This window comes from Clarias gariepinus, chromosome 9, assembly GCF_024256425.1.
Source record: "Clarias gariepinus isolate MV-2021 ecotype Netherlands chromosome 9, CGAR_prim_01v2, whole genome shotgun sequence".
Lineage (NCBI taxonomy): Eukaryota > Metazoa > Chordata > Actinopteri > Siluriformes > Clariidae > Clarias > Clarias gariepinus.
This window is the reverse complement of record NC_071108.1, coordinates 26,644,437-26,666,804: the sequence shown is the minus strand read 5'-3', so window position 1 is coordinate 26,666,804 and position 22,368 is coordinate 26,644,437. Positions and strand designations below refer to the sequence as shown.

Sequence of the window (22,368 nt, the reverse complement as noted above, 5' to 3'; positions counted from 1 at the left end):
GGGTCATACTACCCTATACTCTTAGAAACATTAATTCTAACCTAGTGTTTAAATTTGCCACAGTTACCATTTAAATTTGAATAAAAAACCTCTTATGTAGGCTTTAAAGTCTTCTTTTTTCCTTAATGTTTTGGTTAACTTAGTAGACTTTAGTGGATGTGAATTCAAACAGAGTACGCTCACCAGCTTCACGTTGCTAACTGCAATGCAAATGTAGCGTCATACTGTAGGTCATGCAGGTTTATAAATTACAACAAAATCAATTTATTCATATTTAAATGGCTCGTCACTGAAACAGATTCCTTTGTGCTCTGTATTTCCCTAAATTCCGAAGCAGGGAAGTACAGTACTTTGCACAGTGGCATTGTGCAAACTGAAACTGTAACTCAGACAGTACTTGCCCCCGAGCTGATTTACAGCTAGAAATTCTCCCAGCGCTAAAGATTACCTTCTGTTGGCCAACACTTCATAAAGAGGGCATTAGCCCCCGAATAGCTTACTGACTCACCAGGGAGAAAATAAAGGCAAGGCAGTATGTTGACTCGCTTTTAATCAGATTTTTTGCTAACACATCGAATGCTACGGTGTTTCCAACATGCTGCTTTAGCTATACTGTATCACCCTCTCGCTAACATACAAGAGGATTTTAACAGCAGGTTGGAAAGGACTGTCTTCGTGATTTGTAGAGAAAATCTTAAAGGCAGGTGTTATGCGAAATAAAGTTCTTTGGCATTTGTAAACATGCAAATAGGTCTCCAGTGGGTCTTCAGTTCCCTGATTTTTATTTTTTTTTCGTTTTGTCTATTTGTGTATTGGCCATGGATTTAAACAAGCCAATTAGAATTTCTCTCTAATGTGACCTCATATAAGTAGATCCCATTATGTGCTGTAAGTAGATACTCCCTGCTGTTATCTGGAGGAGTGTGGCTCATTTACATAAACACAGAAACTGCGCAAAAAAATAAAAAGGAAGTTTAAGGTTTAAAAATTTTGACAAACACACCTTGGGGAAGCTCTGAGACCTATATTAACTTGATAAAGAAACAGTAAAATATGTGACAGGTATGTTAGCATTTATCCATACTGATGCTCATGTTGGAATCTGTTGTATCTGTCATATGTTGTCATAGGTTGTCTTTGGTCCAGTGTTGTAACATGTGTTTTTAATTTTTCTGTTTCAGGCTGGTGTGTATGACAGGAGAGTCAGTCACTGAAATAAAGAGAAAGGTGGAAGTCAGAGTGAATGGAAACGCAAAAGGTTATTCGACAGAATCCTTCTCTTATGTAGTAAGTACTTCCTGTGTATTTCTCTGTATCTCTCTCTGTATGTCAGTCTATCAATCTATCTGTCTATCCATCCATCTATCCATCCATCCATTAATCCATCCATCCATCCATCCATCCCCCTCTCCCTGGTGTCCATGTCATCATTGCTCTTTGTTGTTTCTCTCCACTTCCTTTCATCCATGTCTCAGGCCTTGCCAGACTCGTTCCATCTCTCTCTCTCTCTCTCTCTCTCTCTCTCTCTCAGCCTGTCTGTCTCTCTGCATGTGTTTAGCGCCGTGTGTGAGAGGCTCCAGTGTGTGTTGAATGCTAACAGATGCTGATTATATTCAGGCATGCTGGCATGTTGGAATCATCGTCCACGAAAGAAATCAGTTCTCACCATTGTGTACGTGCGTATGTGTGTGAGTATGTGTGTGTGTGTGTGTGTGAAAGAGGCAGTGACAAACAGAGCTCTCCACTGATCTTGCTCTCTAAGCACTTTTGTCATTCGCTAAACCAAGCCAGCAAAAACAACGACCTTGAACCCCTTTTCCCACGTAACCTTAGGAATTTCCCTAACTGCCTCGGGAACGCTGATTCCAGACCAGTGCTGCTCCCACAAGTCCCAGTTAGAGTGAGTGTCATTGAGATTTGTCTGATCTGAGATCAGTTCGGTTGGAACGCGATGGTCAGAGGGGATTTCGCCGGCACTGTAGTGTTGAAACATCTTTTCTTTTCTTTTTTTTTTTTTTTTTAATGTGGGCTGGTGGCTAAAGTGAATCATGTTATATTTCCCTGGCAGTGCAGGAAATGCGTGCGTGTGTGTGTCTGTGTGTGTTAATAGCAAAACACATGATCACCTAACTTGAACTCATGCTTAGCTCATCTTGTGATTAGCCTCATTTTGATTTTGAAATGTAAAGCGTATGCTCAGAGACAATGGATTGAGAGAGCGAGAGAGAGAGACTCAAGAAAAATAGGATGTGAGCCTCCACATCTCCTTCCTCAAATCTTCAATGTTTTAACTGAGCTCGGGAAACATCTGCCTTAACAACCCAACCCAACACACACAAACACACACACACACACACACTGTTTCAGACGTCTTAAATATTCCATTTGTTTTTGTATCCCCGACTTGACCCGTTCTTTCACATTTACACACAATTACCAAAGACAAAAGTCCACAAAGTCCCCTACTAAAGTCCTCGACCCCACACGACCTCCCGCTCACAGGAAGTGACATCATTTGTCTATTTGGTTGTCCCTCATGTTTGTGTATATGAATTGGATCTGTTGAATGTGTGCTTTGTTGAACTGACCCTCTGAATCTTTGACGTTGACCGAGTGTGTATGTGTGTATTATTTGCACATCTGTCCCCTTGGCATGAGCTCTCCATGGCTCATTGACTTTAAACGCCGGACCAGACCAGCAAGAACTATCAAGATCTATCCTTTCTTTATTTGCTTCATGTGATGCCTTCAGATACACTTGCAGACTTACGCAGAGACACACACATATAGTACACGTGCACATGCTACAGGATTTCTCTTCTCTTCTTGTTCTTGCTTTATGACATTTCTAACTGATAAGAAATCATGAGAGAGTCTCTGATCTTTGCATTTACCGTACTATGAGGGTGAGACAAAAATGATCCACACTCTGGTTCTGTTGGTCATCTTATTAGCTCTTTCCGTTCAAGGCTACTGTCTCCCCAGTCACTTCTGTGCAGTGCTGTGAACATCAGTTCATTTGTAATGCGATGTGAGCTTAAAACTTGTGCTCTACTTGGTCTGTGGGTGGACCAGGTGTCGGAGAAACTCACGGAAGAGCTTAAACAAAAGCGTTTGGATTTCTGCAAGCCAAATTCTGACTGATACTTGGGCCGAAGAAATGTAAAACTTTCTTAAAGTGAATCAGTACTCGTGACGAGCCTGAGAGCCTAAGAGTGCACGGGATGGAGTACGGAACAGAAGCATCCTCGATCGCTGACCAAGAATATGCTCCACTATCAGCTGAAAAATGAATGCGTACAGTTTTCTGGGATTTTCAAAGGCCAGTATTAGAACATTATCAGAAAAAAGATCCAATAATTAATAGTGTTCATTACAGTGAAGTGCTGAAGCCTACACTCCTGATTAAACGCAGAGGACTGCTATTAATCTTGCACGTCTGCACACTTCTGCCCACACTGTCGATACTCTTCATTTTGATGTGTTAAAGCAGCCTCCCTATACCCCTTAGCTTTCTCTGTCAGACTTTGACATGATTGGTCCCTACACCGATGAAGATTCACTTCTGATGAAGAAGTGAAGACAGCGGTGCATGCGTGGCTCACAGCTCAGTCCAAAACATTTTTTCAAATGAGGGAATCCGAAAGCTTGTCGACAGGTTATGTCACAAAATGATGTATTTGTTTTTTTTCCAAAAGGTAATTGTTATTCTCCAGCCAGAGTGCGGATAATTTTTCATATATCATTATACCATTTAGTTATGGATTATTCCGTTTTTCTTTTTTTTTAAACCAGCATTTGTTTAAAATAGGCGTGATTACCACAGACAGCCCCGGGATACCGCCGAGCAGATGTAATTTGGGTGGTGGATCGTTCTCAGCCCAGCAGTGACTCTGACACTGTAGCGGCAGCATCGCCGGATTTATGAAACACCTCAGTATCACTGACAGTGAAACACCACCCTGATAATATCTGCTCAGTGGTGGTCTCACGAAGCTCACTGTTCACTGATGTACGACATACAGAGCTGACAAGCTGTGCCTATTAGCATATGGGCTACAATCAGCATGAATGCATATGTATATAGGATAAGCACCTAAAAAAAATTAAAACTAGAGACGTTTATATCACAGCCGCATTATTCTGTACTATAAAAAGGAAAATGTGAAAATGAATGTTTTGGAAAATGAATCAAGACATTTTGATCAATTAGATTTAGATGAATAGCTTTTTTGTTTCAATTAACAAAGTCAATAGCAGAGGTTAGTCATGAAAAGATAACACTGTGAAAAAGGAACACTGTCAGGAGCACCAATGTGTTCCTGTTCGAAACATATGGCACCACAACAGCTCAAAAATGAAAGCAAATGGTGTGAACAGAATGTCTGGCTAGAATTCAAGAAATCCTTAGACAGACAGTGTTGATGGAACCGAATATAAATACATTATTCGAAAGGAACACACAGTGTGTTTAGAAAAAAAACTAACACAAATACAGATATAATTAAGAGATTCACTGTTGTTGTTTTTATTCCACTGTGGCACTTGTGGGTGCGATGATCAGAGTCGTGCATCAAGAATGGGATTCTTGGAATTCAATTCAGATTTATTTATATAGCGCTTTTAACCATGGTCGTTTTCACAAAGCAGCTTTACAAAACCAAAAAATCATGTATATGAGTTTGAAAAGTGAGGAAGTATGTATAAATCATAATTACCAGAGTATCAGGTGGCATCTCTGAGATGGGCATAGGAAGAACCCTGGAGAGGAACCAGACTCAACAGGGAACCCAGACTATCTTCATGTTAAAGTGGAACCGTCCCCAGTCACCACACACATCCCAGGCAGACCATATGGGCCTCCATGCGATGAGATCTTCAACCAGAGAAAGTGGCATCAGGATTAGTCAGACAGGTCTGGGGTGGTTGGAGTGGGTCTGGATCGCTGGCGCTCAGGTGCACCATGTTTGGAGAGAGGGAAGGAGAACGGTTATATAGAGTATGCTCACATTTACATAATGTATAAGGTGAATGTATATTTAGTGGAGAGTGCAAGGAGTAACTATACCTATATCACAGGACGCAACAATCACATCATATTTGTACTTACACCCTACAGGAGCCCAGGCTAGATTATCTAAATCCCATACGCGGCCCAATCGCAGGCGGAACCCGACTCACCATCCATGGGGCATTTTTGGATGCCGGATCGGCTGTTAAAGTAAAGGTGAACTCCACTCAGGACTGTGAAATCGACAGGTGAGCATGGGCTTTTGGATTTAAAAAAAAAAAGAGTAGATAAGATGTGAGATTTAAATGCTAAGCAGAAACAAACATGCTAATCTGACTCAAATATCATCTCAAATGCAACGAGCGAATACTACTGTTTTAGATTTTTTATTTAAATATATATGTTTAACCCCAGAGACATTACGAGAAGAGATTATACCTACATTAAGTACAGGCTTCACTAGCTAACGAATGCAAAATTTATTTTCACCATCACATATGTACAGTAGATAAAAATCTCCAAGATCTCTTGTATGCACTGCACTCAATGCATGGTTGTGACTTTACACCAGTAATATTAGTCTTAGATTTGGGTTCACGATTGAACAATTTTGACATGGAAAACGAGTCCACCGTTATAAATCCTCAACATTCCCTAACCTGTGCTAAATAATTCATTACATAGTCAGTCATCTTGATAAATATGGCGGCACCATGCCCTTACTCAGGGTTTGCCATGATTGATAGTTAAATGTCAGACTCATGAAAGTGAGACAGATGTTTCATGAATACAGATCACATCACCTACGGTACATTCTAGTCACAGCTGTATTACATAACCGTGTCTGTCCTGTGGCCACGACGTCATCCGCATTCCCGCGTTGTTTCACAGGCTGTCTGAGGACGTCATCGAGTGTGTGATGCCCCCGGCTGTGCCCGACGTCGCAGAAAACGTGACGGTGTGTGTGGAATATGACGAGAGGCCGTGTGATAGACGTCTTAGTGATTTGTTCTTTTATGAAAAGAACCCCGTCATCAACAGCGTAAAACCTAATAAAAGCTACCTGAGGTGAGATATATCCCAGGTACGTTATCAAAGTCCGCTAAAGACCTACCTCCAATGTATTTAATGTGTTTCTGTGTGTTTGTGTGTTTTTCAGTGGTGGCCGTGGGATCTCGGTGATTGGTCAAAGTTTTGATCTGGTTCAGACAGCGACCATGGACGTGGTGGGAATCGGCCAATCAGTAAGTACCTGTTTGCTTTGTGTTTATGATGATACAGTGTTACGGCACAGCGCTGTTGAATTTCTCGATTTTGATTGGTCAGAAAGTGTTTACTGGTTTTCCAGTACAATACAGCACTGATCTAAGCCATTGTAATATGTTAGCTTTTCTATTCCAATCCCAAAATGTTGGGACAGTATGGACATGGGCAATAAAACAAAAGAAAGGGGTCATGGGTAAAGTCTCTTCACCCTCTTCAACTCTAATGAAATCACTTACAATAAGACATTATTTTATGATGTACCGTGTGAGTTTAATTGTGTGTTGAAACAGGTGATGTTACACAGGTGAACCATTTATGTAACAGTATACAAGGAGTTTCGAATAAATACCAAGTCCTTCTAGCGTAAGGATGAAGCAAGGCTCACTAATTTGCCCAGCACAGTACCCCTTACTTTCAGTATAACGTGCTTTAATGCTAGTGCATGTCGTCTTATTTGAGAAGGAAAGTGCCACACTGGAAATGTGCTTTATGGTCCACATAAATGCTGAGTCAACATTTAATTTTCTTTTGGAAACAACATCTATCATGCTGTCTGGGTCAAAGAGGAAAATGACCATCCAAGCTGTTATCAGCGTCAGGTCCAAAAGTCACATCATGGTATGGGGGATGTGCCAATGCCCACGGCATGGGTAAATTGCATATCTGAGAGGGCACCATTACTGCCGGAAAAATATTTATGGAGTTATTTTTGGAGCAACATATGCTGCCATCCATAAACCATCTATTTCAGAGACATCCCTGTATTTTCCAGCAGGACAATGCCAAACTGCTTTCTGCTCAGATTACATATGCATGGCCGCTAAACACGGAGTACGGGTGCTCCAGTTGAGAAAAGTGTAGTGGATTTAATAGTGCAAAAAAGACCCCGCACAATTGTGCAGTTGAAGACCTACATCATGAAAGATTGGTAACTCCCACTAGCTAAACTTGACCAACTGGTGTCATCAGTGTCGTAATGCTTAAAAAGTGCTATTAACAGAAATGATTATGTTACTGTACACGTTGGTAAACAGTCAACTGTCATAACTTGTTGCATGATGTTGCTGACATTTGAAATTCAATGTGTTTAAATTCACAATCATCAAATAATCAGTTATAGAGTTTTTAATAATGTACAAGGTAAAGAGACTTTACAGATTATGCCTTTTTGGTTTTATTGCCAATTTCTGTACCTTCCCAACAATTTCGGAATTGATGTTGTGAAAAAATTATTATGAAAGAGAACGTTACTGTTCATGTACTTCCTATTCCCTGTGACCCGAGAATTGCTTTCTGATTGGCAGGATTGCACCATCGCCTCGCCCAATCTCATATTCTGCCGCTCTCCGGCAGCCAGCCAATCTCAGCAGGCCATGGCTCAGTTTAAACTGAACGGAATTTTGTACAGACGCAATGGCCACGCAGCCTCTGAGATGGACACGGACGATGAGGAGGAGGAGACCGATGCAGGTCACTTCCAGTTCGAGTATGTGGAAGACCCTCAGTTCTACACCGCCAACAAAGAGAAACTTATTAAGCATCATCCCGGGGAACCGCTCACGCTCATCATCAATGTGAGTGCATGTGGGTGTGCTGATCATATGACGTGATGCATATGCCAGTTTGCTTATACCTTTAATCTTACCAGATCCCAATTCAATCGAGCACGCAGGGCATGTGCCAGGAAAACGAATCCGATCCACAGAGGCCCCTATCCGCAACCTCCAAAGGATCTGCAGCCAAAATCCTGGTGCTAGACACCACAGCACACCCCTAGAGGTCTTATTGAGACAGGCCCTGAGGTGCCAGAGCTGTCTCAGTGGCACAAGGGCACCTACACAATACTGTTAAATAATGTTTTGCGCTGTAGTATTCTGGCTGATCGGTAAATGCAGGTTAAGGTAACCACTGACAATCGTTTACAAACACGCTTACAGTATGTAAAAACTGTATGTATGTATGAACATTATCCATATCTATAACATCGTGACTTTTTGGTCCTATTTTAATAATCATGGCACAATGGTAAAATGAGGCACAACGTGATGACACCGGTGGGTGGATGTGGCAGACGCGTTCTTGGTAAAATGTCAGATTTCAAATGTCACACCCTCTGCTGCAGCACTCCGAAATAGCAACTGGGTAAGAACTAGAGGGGGGGGAAAAACTTATGATGATGTTCCATAAAAATAGAGCCCTATAAATTAACACACACTCACAGATCAAAGAGGTGTATAAAGACACCAGGCCGTCTTAAGCGCTGCCACCATGCTCTGTATGACCTCCGCTGTTCAGCTGACACACAGGGTTGTGCGGCTCACACGTGTTCCTCATGACTGTAACAACATCATAAAAGCGTGCTGCGCAATCGGACACGAAACTGCTTACGCACACGTGCTTGCACACACATCAGGAAGTCACACAGACGTGCAAAACCCGTGGGCCGTAAAAAAACACAGGGAATCGTACGGAAGTCCCTGGCCAAGTCAAGAAGTGTTTATTTCCTGCAGAAGAATAGGGACATGAGGACGTGAGGAGGAAAGAGGGTGAGGGCGCGGGGGAGTAGGATGGGGCGTCTGAGATGTAACTTTTGGCTGATTGGAAGGGTGTGTGTGTGTGTTTGCGTGTGTGTGTGTGTGTGTGTGTGTGTGTGTGTGCCGTTATGCATGTACAGTATGTGGACAAGGGGTTGCATGGAGTAAAAAAAGAACAAGGATTTAACTGGCATGTTCATGTGACCAGGCTTTAACAAGCGTTTTGCTTGTTGAATGAAATGGAAAGTTTTAAGACTTTGTGTGTGTGTGTGTGTGTGTGTGTGTGTGTGTGTGTGTTTGCGCTAAGTAGAAATGGGGACTGCCAGGGAAATTGTTTAGTTCCAGTTTTGATTGAACTGGAATGTCATTTAATCTGTTCCTGTTTTGATGCATGCATTTAAAGAAATTTAAATACTGTGTGTGTGTGTGTGTGTGTGTGTGTGTGTGTGTGTGTGTGTGTGTGTGGACATATATTTTTCACATGTGCCTGATGTAAATTATTAGTGTTATAAATATAAAAAAATGGTAATTCTGAATATTTTGTTGACAGAACTGGTGTGTGTGTGTGTGTGTGTGTGTGTGTGTGTGTGTATGTGTGTGTATGAGGCTGAGCCCTGAGCAAGGAGAAAAAACAAAAACAAGAAGCAAGGAGAAAAAACAAAAACAAGAAGCACATGCGTGATACATGATACTCGGTACTCGTAAACCAAAACTTGTTCGTTTTTCAAGTCAAAATTTATTAAAAATCTTTGTTCGTCTTGAGGAACACTCACAAACTGTGATACTCGCAATCCGAGGTTTCACTGTACAATAATAAGGATTTAAATTATTGTATCATATTTATATGATGTCGTCCTCGATAATAATTATAATAAATATATAAATAAATTTTTCGAGTTTATTTTTTTTTATGAAAAAATGTATCTTTTCTGCTAAAGTGAACATCAGTTGTTTACTCGTTCCTTACACCGCGACAGTGCCCTTTGTTTGTGCGCGTCTCATAGGTGTGTGTGTGTGTGTTTGTGTGTGTGTGTGTGTGTGTGTGTGAGCGAGCATTTGTTGATGTGTGGTCACAGGAAAGGGATGAGGCCCCTAGAGCTTAATCAGAGATTCCAGAAATCTTGTCCTTTGTAAACACTGTCTCTTCCACATAGACACACACACACATAGACACACAGCTTGAGTAAGCGGGATAGGACACCTGCTGTACACACCCACAAACATGTCCTATGAATTAGTCCAAACATTTTTGCACAGCTTTGTTATCACTGACAGTAGTCATTTACTGAGTGTGTGGAGTATAACAAATTGCATGCTCTCTACAGGAATACACACGGTCTAATGTTCGTTGTGAAGCAATTCTCACAAAATTTAAACCATTTCACATTCACACTCTTTTGGGACTTCCTGCTACAGTATCAGTACAGCTCATAGGTCACTGATCCCCAACTCTGTTTTATCTTAATGAAAACTCTGAATGTTTTTTGAGCAAACCTCAGAGACCCTAAAGGGACAAAAGATAATAAAAAAAAAAAATGAAAATAAATAATATATCAAGAAATAAAGCAGTCTTTTTTTTTATAGTCCCAAGGTGACTCGTATATTTCTGACTCTTTTAAACTTTGCTAGAACAGACAGTTCAATCAATCGTTTTGCAATTATTCATTTTTGTTATTTAAGCAATCGTTATTATTATTTATAAATCACTTAATTACATAGTGCACCATAAAGAAACTGCACTAGAAGAATTTACCAAATAGCAATATGTATATGTAGCCTATTGTGTTTCTACACTGCTGTTGCAGAGCATGGTAGCAATTAAAATTATTATTATAATAGCACATTTGGACTGTGAAACTTTTATCGTACAGTATTCAAACACAGAACACACAGTCCAAAAAAAAAAAAAACTTTGATTAGAATACAGAATGTAGGGGGTTAAATAATTAGTCACGGGCATGTGTTTGTTCTTGTGTTAGAAGAAACTCTTATACCAACTCCTTATACCAACCAAACATGTTCTATGAACAATGGACCACTGGCGGGTTTTAAGCGCTCATCCCGATCATTCATTTTTATCCATTGCCTTTTTTTGTTTGTGACACAAGTGCCAGGTGAATTGGATACCATTTATTATCAAGTAAATACCAATAAACTGGTCACAAGATCAAGACCCCCAAGGTTTATTCACGCTTGCTGGGACCAATGGCTAGCCTGTCCAGTCTGCTCCAACAGAAAAGCCAATCTAGCACAAAGTGCTAAAAAATCAAGTGCAAGTCTACGCTGGCTATGATGGAAAGGCACCAGAACATCCAAGGCATCACAGCTTGCCGAGTATGTGGCCAAGCAGGCAAAGAGTTCAAGGTTGTTGGTCTGACTTTCAAAATCCCCCCATCTCAATCCAACTCAGAATCCATGGAATGCACTGGACAAACAAGTCCAATCCACGGACGCTCCACCCCGCAACCCAAAGCACCCAAACAATTCACTGCCAACTTCCTGCTGCCAGACACCACAGCAACCAGAGGTCTTTTGGAGTCGGCCGCCTCAGCAGCACAATATTAGGCGTTTTAATGTTACGGCTGATACAGTATATTCTCCATAAATGTTTTCCTAATTATTTCATATCACAAAAAAATTAACTTTGGACAATTTTTACACAATTGTCTTGTGTAGTCTTAAAATGCTATTAAATTATTGTATTTAACATTTTCTGGTCAACAAAGGGTCCTATAAAAATGGTAAAGAATAATGCACACATACACACACAACATAGTGTAAGTAAATAATGCGTTTTCTAAAGTCGTATCCTAACCTCTTATAATATATCAAATATGAATATTGTTTCCTTTTTTCTCACTTAAAAGAGGTTTTCTACAGAAAGAGAAAAGAGAACAAGCCCTGCTCTACATAATTGTGCAATTATTCACTTGACAGAGCATTTTATTATAAACAACCTATTTTTACTTATATACTTCCATACTGTGTATTCACCCCAAGGGCGTAACACTAGAATGTGTTAAAAGATATTTGTGGAAAATGCTAAAGTTAAAGAAATATTTCATATCTCCATTAGTCTTTCTTGTCAAATGATTTCCGATCTTGTTTTTTTTCCCCTTTCCCCCCAACAGAAAGGGCCGAGCGAGTTGGACCTCACTCAGGACGAGTACTCAGTCATGATTGGCTCAGAGCGCTGTGACATCAGCTTCGACAACAAACAGATGTTCCACTGCACCATCAACAGAACGCTGAGCTCCATTAGCGGAGATCTGCCTGTCACTGTAAGTTCAGCTTCATTACCCGCAAGCCTTTCCTCCAACTACATCACCAAAGAGCTTTCCTCGCTCAAAAACGCCATCTGCTCGTCCTGCTGATGAGTGTTTTCTTACACCAAAATCCGCACAAGTTCTCTTGATGAATAACATCAGCCAGCACAATTTCATTTGATTAAACAGCCATAATGGTAAAAGAAGCACGGGTTTTTGAGTTATTTACGAAAAAAAAAGTTTACTGTGAGGAGCAGGATTTCAGAAAAGCCACTTAGAAAAGCAATGATAGACTTGTTCATGGTAAATAATCAAAATGCATTAGTAATCAGATTGCATCGGTCATGTGAAAAATGGATTTTGCAGTCAATTGAGAGTTTTTTCGGCCAAAAAAAAGAGCTAGACGCGATTCATCCAGCTCATTAAAGCGTAATGAAGAAAATAACAAACCCGCATCGAGCTAAAAAAAAAAAAAGTAATCTTGTGTCTTACAGTCGCACAAACACACAGCAGTATCAGCATGCCCCATCATGTCCAAGCGACATGCAGGACGAAACACACCCATTGCGACGCTAAACTCTCATTCCCATGTTGGTCCAGTCGCTGTTTTGACTGGGCTAATCAAGGCTTTGCACGATATTAATCACTTTCTAAATATGTGTCTATGTACTGTACTGTATGTAAGCATTCTTTTTCTTTGTTGAGTCTTCTTACACAAAGAAATGCTACTATATTTAACCTTGCTCACGCCGTTGTCGCTTACTAATGATCCCCCACACACCCCCACACACACCCCAGCCACTGATTCAGCCACTGAAGCGGAGAGAAGAAAGGAATTCCAGTCGTTCCTCGGACAAGCATTCGACAGAGCAAATAAGGCCAGTGAAGCTAGGAGAGACGTGTACAGGTCAAAGGTTATAGGTCAAGAGAAAGCTCGTAAGGCAGACAGTGTGTTTGCGCGGGAATGCTCAGCTCAACTCGTCTGTAAACACACATGCTCGGTATTGTGGGAAAGTCCAGGAGTTCTGATTCTTTCTCTCCTCATGTTTTGCAATGACTCATTGCTAGACTGGATTATGTGGATGAATGTGCATTTCGCTTCATGTTGGTTGTGTAATGATTTAATTATTATTATTTTTTACTTATGTACTGTACAGTATAAATGTCTGTGAGAAAATGTGGAAAAGTGTATTACATCAAACCCGTTGGCTAAGAATGCCTGGAAATACCAGATTTTTGCTGTTTTGTTTCTTAAGAGAATGACAAAGCGTCTTCGACAAAAGGAAGTAGAATTATTCAAAATCCAACTTCTTCAGGAGGAAAAAGGATGTAAGGCACATGAGCATTAGTCATTATTGCACTCAGACAAAAGGTACTGAAAAAACAGAAATAAAAGTGCTTACACTCAGTAATTGTGGCATCACATTACTTTGTGTGTGTGCGTGTTGACAGTCATAATGCCACATAGATTTCTTATGAAAGACTGGTAAATAGAGCAGTCTCTCAAGTGATGGAGATGTTTTTGTGTGTGCATTTTATTTATAATAGAATTACATGCAATATTATATTTTATTACATAATATTATATAATCTTGGAAAAAGAACCCATAATACATATAGCTATACTCTAAATTAAAGGATCTTTTAGAATACCTCAGCAAGTCTTGTGCCTAATCTCTAACTACCAAAGACAACAACTATAAAAAGTATATCTTAAAAATCCATGAAGCCAACAGACCATTACTGCAAATCTACTGTAAAAAAAAAAAAAACGGGATTTACCATCAAGAACATATACATGAAATCTGGTCAAACTGGTAAATCAGTTCTGCAAGAAATCACTTTCAGTGTGTGTGCGTTTAACAAGCGTGATGGCATTCCACTGTCAGAGGAGGCATGATATGTAGCACAACAGCGTCAGCAGCTACTGTGACGTAACACTAAAATGTGTGGGAAATACAGGGCATAGGTTTGCCTTGAAACACAACAAGAGTGTTGAGGTGTTTTTGCTAGTCGTGCACATTTACATCACTCATCAAACCCAGTAATCATACAGTATACTGTATATGACTTGATTAGAAAGGTACATTAATCTTTGTGCATTATTCTTTAGGAGAAATATGCTATTGCATAGAAAGGCAAGCAAATAATATTTATACAGTATGTTTATCATATAGTGAATAGTCTCCAGTGTAAGTGCTTTTTAACAGCTAGTTTTAAGCTTAAAGGGTTCTTATTTCTTCAATACGTTAACACAGGTCTCAGAATTTATTAAATTTAAATCCTTTTCCCTTCAATATTCCACACATCATACTTCACAGTAAGTAAGAACAGGTGTTTGAAGTGTCTTGTTTATTTATTTAAAGAATTTAAGATTAAATATACCATTTACATAAGTATTTGTAATTATTACAAATTGTAATATATACAAGTATTATTATGACACTTGAACTCTGGTGCATCCCGCGCCTACAGTATCAGTGGTCCATAAGATGCTTCTACAGCGTGACTGGAGTCCACCTTTAACTAATGAAGTTAATTCATTTTGTGTTAAAGATGAAAAAAAAGGGGGGGGGGGAGTAAACGAGATACCCCTGAGCCACGCCCCCAAGAGCAGAGTTGAACAACAAGCAGGGGTGGGGTATCTTCTTGTATGAGGTCACAATAGGGCTTGTTTAAAACAATGCAAAAATGGAAAACAGACAAAAAACAGGGAATTTACTTGTTTATTTATTCATTTTTGTACACGGACACTTCATACCCTTCTGAAAGTCTAAAAGTGAGCTTTACATAACAGGTCCCATTCAGCGTTTGTAGCTTTAAGCTTTCTGTCTCATATGAGCCTTCAGACAAAAAGTGCATTCTGAGGTTTTTTTCGTGGTTGTTCTTTTAATAACATCAAGACAGAGATATAAAAGGGTTTGGTAATGAGTGCTCTAATATAAATGACCACAGGAGCGTGCTTCGGGCACATTCCACAATTTTTAACCGAGCGAAACAGTTAAACAGTAAGACTTCCACCACTCCGTCACTTATTATTTTCTTATATTAGCACACCCCGTCATGTTTTATTCATGATCATTTGATAATGCTTTGGGATCATAATTAAGTACACTCTCTCTCTCTTTCTCTCTCTCTCTCTCTGTCACTATCTCTGACTCTCAGGTGCATGCTGGTAATTTCCACAAAGAGATCGCTGTGGTTCAGATGGGTGGCAGTGAACTAGCTACCACCATCACGGTTGTGGTGTGTTGTGTGCTTCTGCTGCTATGTACAGTGGGTAAGTGTGTGTGTGTGTGTGTGTGTGTGTGTGTGTGTGTGTGTGTGTGTGTGTGTGTGTGTGATGCAATGTGATGTGATGGACAGTCTGTCGTCATGGAGACAGATGCGCCAGATGTGGGAGAGATAAAAGAGAGGTAGTGAGGTCAAAATTTCTCTCAGCAGTTCACAGACGCACAAAAATATACACATACAGGAAAAGGACACACAAAGCGCTCACTGTTTGCACTGTTATCTTTCATCTCTGAGATTTAGCAAAGAAAAGTCAGCAGACTGAACGTGTGGCTGATTCTGAATCTTTCACTGACACAGCGGATGAACACAATAAGAAAAAATTGATTTTTTTTCCCCTCCTCTTTGTGTGTGTGTGTGTGTGTGTGTGTGTGTCTAGCGCTGGTGGTGTATTGTACCAAGAGCCGAAGGGCAGAGAGATACTGGCAGAAGACTCTTTTACAGATGGAAGAAATGGAGTCACAGATCAGAGAGGAGATACGCAAAGGTAACCCACACGCAAAAACACACTCACACACACACACACACACACAGGTGGTAGAGACAGGCTTCTAAATGAGTCTTAAAAGAGTAGAAATCTCATTTGGGGCTCTTTACATGTTTCCAAGAGAGATGACTGGAAGTGGATGTACGTGTGTAACCGAGTCCATCAGAAGACCTTGTACTCGGGAAGCGGAGAGAAATGAAAAGGCACGGAGAAAGGCTTTTTCTGTGTGTTTTAGTGTTCTTAGGAGGGCAGGCTGTTTAAGTGTCACCGTTTCAGTGTGTTTTGATAGATTTATAGTCCTCAGAGACAAAGACCAAGTGGAGACGCCAAGGCCAAAAGACGGACAGAGGGGAGTCAAGGCCGCACTGTGATCTAGCTCTGTGTGTGTGTGTGTGTGTGTGTGTGTGTGTGTGTGTGGAGGTGTGGAGGTGTATGGGGTGTGTACGTGAGGTGAAGCTAGGAATAAAAAGACAGACATGTTTCAAGCAATTTATTCTTTTGGCACAAGCTTTTCCCAAGAGCAGCTTCCAAGTGAGGCCGAATACAGTCCAAGAGTCTAGACTTTTGAGGAGTGATACAAGTGCTGCGAAAAAATACATTTCCACTAACAGAAAGACGTGCAAGGAACATGCAGGAAGAACAAGGAGAAGAGCAGCGGTGAAACACAGGAGTTGAATTTAGTGATTTAGTGCACATCTATCCCACATAGATAGAGAAGGACTGTTTATAAGTAATGATTTACACAGACCAATAAGTGTAAAAGTGGCTAAATATATAAAAAAGTTGTGAACATGGGGCAAAATCATTCTGACCCAGTAGGATGTGTGTTTACAACTTCGAAGATGTTAAAAAATTAAAACCCAAAACATTAAGCCCAATATTTTACAGGGTTGCCTTGTGCCACTAGGGCAGCTCTTCCTCCCTGATTCATGACTTAACAGGACCTCTGGGGGGTGCTATTGGGTCTGGCGGATCCTTTGGGTGCTGTGGGTTGTGGGGTGGATCCTCAGACTTCTTTGCTTGGCGCATACAACAGGAGAAGTATTTTTCTCCAACTTTGAGGTAAGGTTGGTCTTCCCATCGTGTTTGAAAAATCCTTCTGCGTTATGCTTGGTTACAAGCATTTGGTCTCATCTGTGATTGGTTAGACATTTTACTACACGTAAAACCACAAGCCAATCAGTACTTTTTCCACAGCCAGAGACTCAGTGAACGAAAGTAAATGCAGATAGGAGAGAGTTGTTCTCAATGACTTTAATAATTGGAAATGGTAGCTACATTTCTATCCCGGAAACTTGTAACATCACATAATGTTACATGGGGCAAACATACACAAAAAGAATATATTTATTTAAAAAAAAAGAGAGAATTGATCAGAGCAATTGTTTACATGGTTAATATTTACCCACTGAACAGATTATGAAAGGTTTACACCAGGGGCACTGATGGAGTAGGTGTTTCGCTTGCGACGCGAAAGGCCTACGTTCGATTCCCAGCCAGTGCCCAAACCCCAGCCACTGGATGCAGTGCCGGTCCCAAGCCCGGGTAAAATGGGAGGGTTGCGTAAGGAAGGGCATTCTGCATGGAACCTGTGCCAAGCTGTATTTGCAGATCGGATGGTCCGAGGTTTACACCACACCTTTCATTCCGATTAAAAAATTTCAAGTAGTATTTTAGTTGTTTTAAATGTATGGAGCTGTGAAAGTCTATAGAGGGGCTCTGCTACACATGGCCCTGTTGATAAAGTTCTACTGGTTTTCTCTTACTTTGCAACTGTGGTTTGTTAAGAGGAAGCATAAGGAAGGTCAGTACTGAGTATGGGTCAAAATTATAATTATAATATATAGTAAAGTGAAATAACAGTATTATATCATAAACAAAAAATAGGGATTGGTGCCTGTTGAAAAGGTATTCATATAGCCAAAGATGAGACATTTACATAGATTTATACGAAGCAGTAATGTTCATAGAAAAGAACTGAGACGCTTACTGAACATCTGCAATGCAAACATCTTGCACTATAATGCCATTACAAGTGATAAACATCTGGCTTTCAGAGCTCACTCCTGAGCTCTGGTGGTATCACCTGGTGGGATGGAAAACAGGTATTTAGCATGGCTAGAAACCAGACATGCCACATATTTTGGATCATTCGCAGTGTTGTTATAGAGCGAGATGGCAGACCAGCCAGCACAGAGCTGGAGTAGTTGAGGCGTGAGATATCGGGTGGCTGAAGTATGAGCTGTGTTGCACATTCTGACAGGTGCAGTACATTTTTTCCTGATGTTAGCCAGAGCAAACCTGTGAGAGTGGGAAAGTGAAAATGCCATGCTTGACAAAGCTGTTGTGTGTATCTTCAGGATAAGAAGAAGCTTTATCTTTGAAAGGCTGAGTTGAAAGTGGTAGTCTGTCATGTCGGCAAAGCAAGAAAAGTGTGGTTAATTTGAGGTTGTGGTAAACTGAGGTATAACTTACTATCATGAAAAATGTGCAGGAATGCGACCAACATAACACTTTATAATGCAGAATTTAAGTTGCTAACTTCTAATCTCTGTTGTGTTATACTTCCATAAACTATTCTGACTTCACCCAGCTTTGACTTTACCCACTAGGAACCTTAATGTTGGTTGCAACAATGCTGCGATCATGTTCAGTGTTGGGACAAGATCAGGATAACATCAGCAAAACCACTGGGACAACGCGTCTTTGAAAATCAGAATAACTTCTAAAATGAGGTGGAGATAACGTATAATGAATGACCCAAACAAAACATTGCCACAATGTCTACTGTAATATGTTGTTTGTGGTACTCGTTGTTATGTAAGCACACTTACAGTATGGGCTTCCACCGCATGTTCCCATGTGGTCCAGTGGATAGTCAACAGGTCTCTGATTGCAGCGATTGTATTTCTACAATGCTGCTAAGTTGTTTTTGCAACATTTTGTCTGTGGCATTTGTTATATATAGTCTGGGAGTCAATGTCATCCTGAAATGATTTTCTCAAAGTAATTCTAACTTTCAAAAACAACATAATACCAGCCTTGTCTCAACGTTCTGTTCATACCGTTGCCAAATGTGCACCACCAAAACATTTGACAGCCAAAAATTTCTTCTAGGTTGTGAAATTCTTGATTTAGATGACACCTGGTATAAAGTGAGAAAAGGATAGGGCCAAGCACAGAAACTTGTGGCACACCTAAGTTTCTATGATTCATACTTGATGAGAAGTATGGTCTAAATGAGACGTTCTGTAGGGTCATTTATGATCTCTGACCTTCACTAACATCCAGAAGGGTACAGGCGTAGAGGTAAAAAATCACAAGATTTGCATTACAGTAAGAAGTTGTTTTAGATGAACATGCGTGTGGGTGTGTAAATGGGTGTGTTAGGTTTAGAGAAACAAAACTAGATCAGGGATCTGAGAAGAGAGTGAATAGTGGTTACTGACAAATACAAAAAAAACTTAATGGTGGGTCTGAATCCAGTGACCACCCGCAGGCCTCTTTGTGTGTATGTGTGTGCCAGAGAGAGAGAGAGAGAGAGAGAGAAAGAGAAGGAGAAAGAGAGACTTCCTCATGTTTCCTTCATGATTTCTATGAACCCCCCCCAACCCCTATCATCCTCTCAGGCACGTTTCCACAGTGACCGGCTTCACAAACATGCACAAACACACACTTTTTTTTCCTTCTTACATCCTGTGCAGAAAACAATACAAGGAGACTCTCAGTTCCTGTCATCTCTAATGCAGAAAAAGCACCCACACTTATCACACCCCACAGCACTGATCTAATATCTGACTGACTCACCCTAATAATGTGCTGAGTTAAGGGAAAAGCCCAACCTGGTTTCAGATCGAGTAGAAAAGGAGGATGAGATTGCAGAAGAAAAGAATTTGGCTGAAAGCAAATCTTTTCCCTTATAGTTTAATGGTACTGAATGTGACCCTCTTTAGGGCTTAGGTTTTTGGATTGCATTGTTCGATTTTTGCTAGTTGTTCAGTGTGTAGAAATTCAGCTTATGTCACAGTAAACATACTGTATGTTAGATCACTGATGGTTGTAATGTTTAGATCATATGGTAGCTTTGTCTGAACAGTAGGCTGAAAAGCTGTGTGGGCCATTGTTTTTGTTTAACTGCTTTGAGTGAGAGTGCGAGAGAGTGTGCATATGCGTGTGTGTGTGTGTGGTGTCTCGGGTAAGCCCACATGGTAGCTGAATTTCTAATTTTAGCTCTTAGACACAAATTCAGGATACAAGACTGGAAGACTACTGTATATTAGTAAAGATGGAGAAATATATGGCAAGAACACATACACACACACACACACACACGCGCGCACACAAACACACTACAGTATCATCTTGCAGTCTTGTTAACTCCATGTTTGCTTTTCCGTTTCTTTTCCCCACTTGCCACAAACCACACATTTCCACATACTGTATATTGTGTTCTTTGAAAGATTTAGTCCTTCATAGTCATTACATCACACTTTTGGTACTTTTGGCTTTAGTTTCATGGTAACTGGATATAAATTTACAGACACTTTCCTGACATGAATGACAAACTATAAAAACAAAGTCTTATATCCGAATATGCCAATTTTTTTTAACCTATTCTTGACCCACCACATCTGGAGTGTCTGCACGACTGCAACTGACACAAATTTCCAACACGTTTCCCGGAGCTGAAAAGGAAAAGCCTGTTTCTATAAAAATGTCAGTCAAAACATGTTACATTGGAACATTCTCTCAGCACAGGAACTAATATGTAATATGTTGTGCATATAGAAGCGGTAGATCTAAAAAAAAAATCTTTACAATATTTAATTGGTGAGTTAGCGCATACTAAACGCAGAGTGACAGATTAAACATAGAAACGTAAATCTATACATGAGGTGTCGATATATGAGAATCTATATATGAACATAAATCAACTGTTCCAAGGGTTTTCACTTCAGGGGATTGAATAAGTGTTGAGCAGGATTCCAAAAACCTTACGTCACGTAAATTAGAGGTAACGTAAAACCTTTCTGTGTGCATGTGTAAGTGTGTGTGTGATTTTAGGGAGTATTTCATCCTTGAATTAGTGCCATAAGTGTGTTCGTGCATTTAAGAACTGGTGTATAATTTCATATGCATTATGCAAGGCTACATTTAATATGCAAGATCTAAGTCTGAAATGTATATTCCCTACATTACGCTGAGAATTCCATCAGTGCTCATTTAATTGGTACCTTTCTCATTTCCTTAAAATATTAGGATTGTGTACCTTTAGGATACATGAGTGTAATCTGAATGAATGTGTGCTCTTTCATGTGCAATATATCAAAAAATCAAGGTATGTGGGTGGACATGGGTGGATGTGTGTGCACGCGTGTGTGTGTGTATAATGGAGGTGTGTCTGTGTGTGACAGGATTTGCGGAACTTCAGACGGATATGACTGACTTGACAAAAGAGCTCAACCGAAGCCAAGGCATTCCCTTCCTCGAGTACAAGCAGTTTGTTACTCGCACCTTTTTCCCCAAGGTAATGGCAAACACCAAGTTAATGTGCAAGTGTGTGTGCGTGTTGGTGGGGTGGGTGGGTGGGGGGGTTATGTTGTACCCCCTTCTGAGTAGAAAATGAGAATTTTGTCTTTGTTGACAACTAACACCATAAATTACCACTTAATAATTAGTTTAAGCATAGCATGTAAGCGTTATATTGTGTAATGACACAATATAACACAGGAGTGAAAAGATGTATAGAGATATACAAAGATAGAGAGATAGAGCAACCACAGATGTAAGTATATATATATATATATATGTGTGTGTGTGTGTATATATAAAATAAAATTTACATTAAAAACCATTAGAGACTTTTTTACTATAGAGTATAGTATACAGTAGCTATAGTATAACTATAGTTTAGTATAGCTATGGGAGTATAACTATAGTTCTGGTACAGTATATAACATACAGTATATAACATAATTAATGTTTTGATCCCAGAGGGACAAACTATGGGCCTTATCCCTTGTGTTGGAAAACCACAAGCATTACAGTTTCCATCCCCACTGTGTGAACAATAGCGGGCATGCAGACAAGGAAATCAACCCACACACACACACACACACACGCACACACACGCACACACACACACTCACACACACACACAATCTCACACACACACACACACACACACACACACACACACACACACAATCTCACACACACACACACACACACACACACACACACACACACACACACACATAGTGACCTTGTCTGTGTGGTTGTAAGTAGGATAAGGGTGCAGTGGCTAATGTTTTGTAATGGGATGGAAAAAGGTTTGTGTGTGTGTGTGTGTGTGTGTGTGTGTGTGTGCTAATGAAAAGTAGTATGAACAGAAACATAAATACTTTTATTCTGACCTCAGCTCCTTTTTCCCCCAGCTGGCCTGCTGGGAGCCTAATCTCCTTGCAACACAATCCTTCAGTGCTTCTCTCCTCCACTATCCCCTCTTCCATC

General features: G+C 40.3%; 1 protein-coding gene across 1 annotated transcript in view; it reads left to right on the top strand.

Annotated features, from left to right (window-relative positions):
• Positions 1 to 22,368, top strand: part of plxnd1 (plexin D1) — a 96,933-nt gene that overhangs the window by 51,852 nt on the left and 22,713 nt on the right. Inside the window, exons 14-22 of the mRNA XM_053504977.1 lie at positions 1,182 to 1,287; positions 5,120 to 5,259; positions 5,903 to 6,079; positions 6,171 to 6,255; positions 7,582 to 7,851; positions 11,943 to 12,092; positions 15,243 to 15,357; positions 15,748 to 15,855; positions 21,270 to 21,382. Coding sequence (XP_053360952.1) covers positions 1,182 to 1,287; positions 5,120 to 5,259; positions 5,903 to 6,079; positions 6,171 to 6,255; positions 7,582 to 7,851; positions 11,943 to 12,092; positions 15,243 to 15,357; positions 15,748 to 15,855; positions 21,270 to 21,382 — 1,264 coding nt within the window. The remainder of the gene's footprint in view (positions 1 to 1,181; positions 1,288 to 5,119; positions 5,260 to 5,902; positions 6,080 to 6,170; positions 6,256 to 7,581; positions 7,852 to 11,942; positions 12,093 to 15,242; positions 15,358 to 15,747; positions 15,856 to 21,269; positions 21,383 to 22,368) is intronic.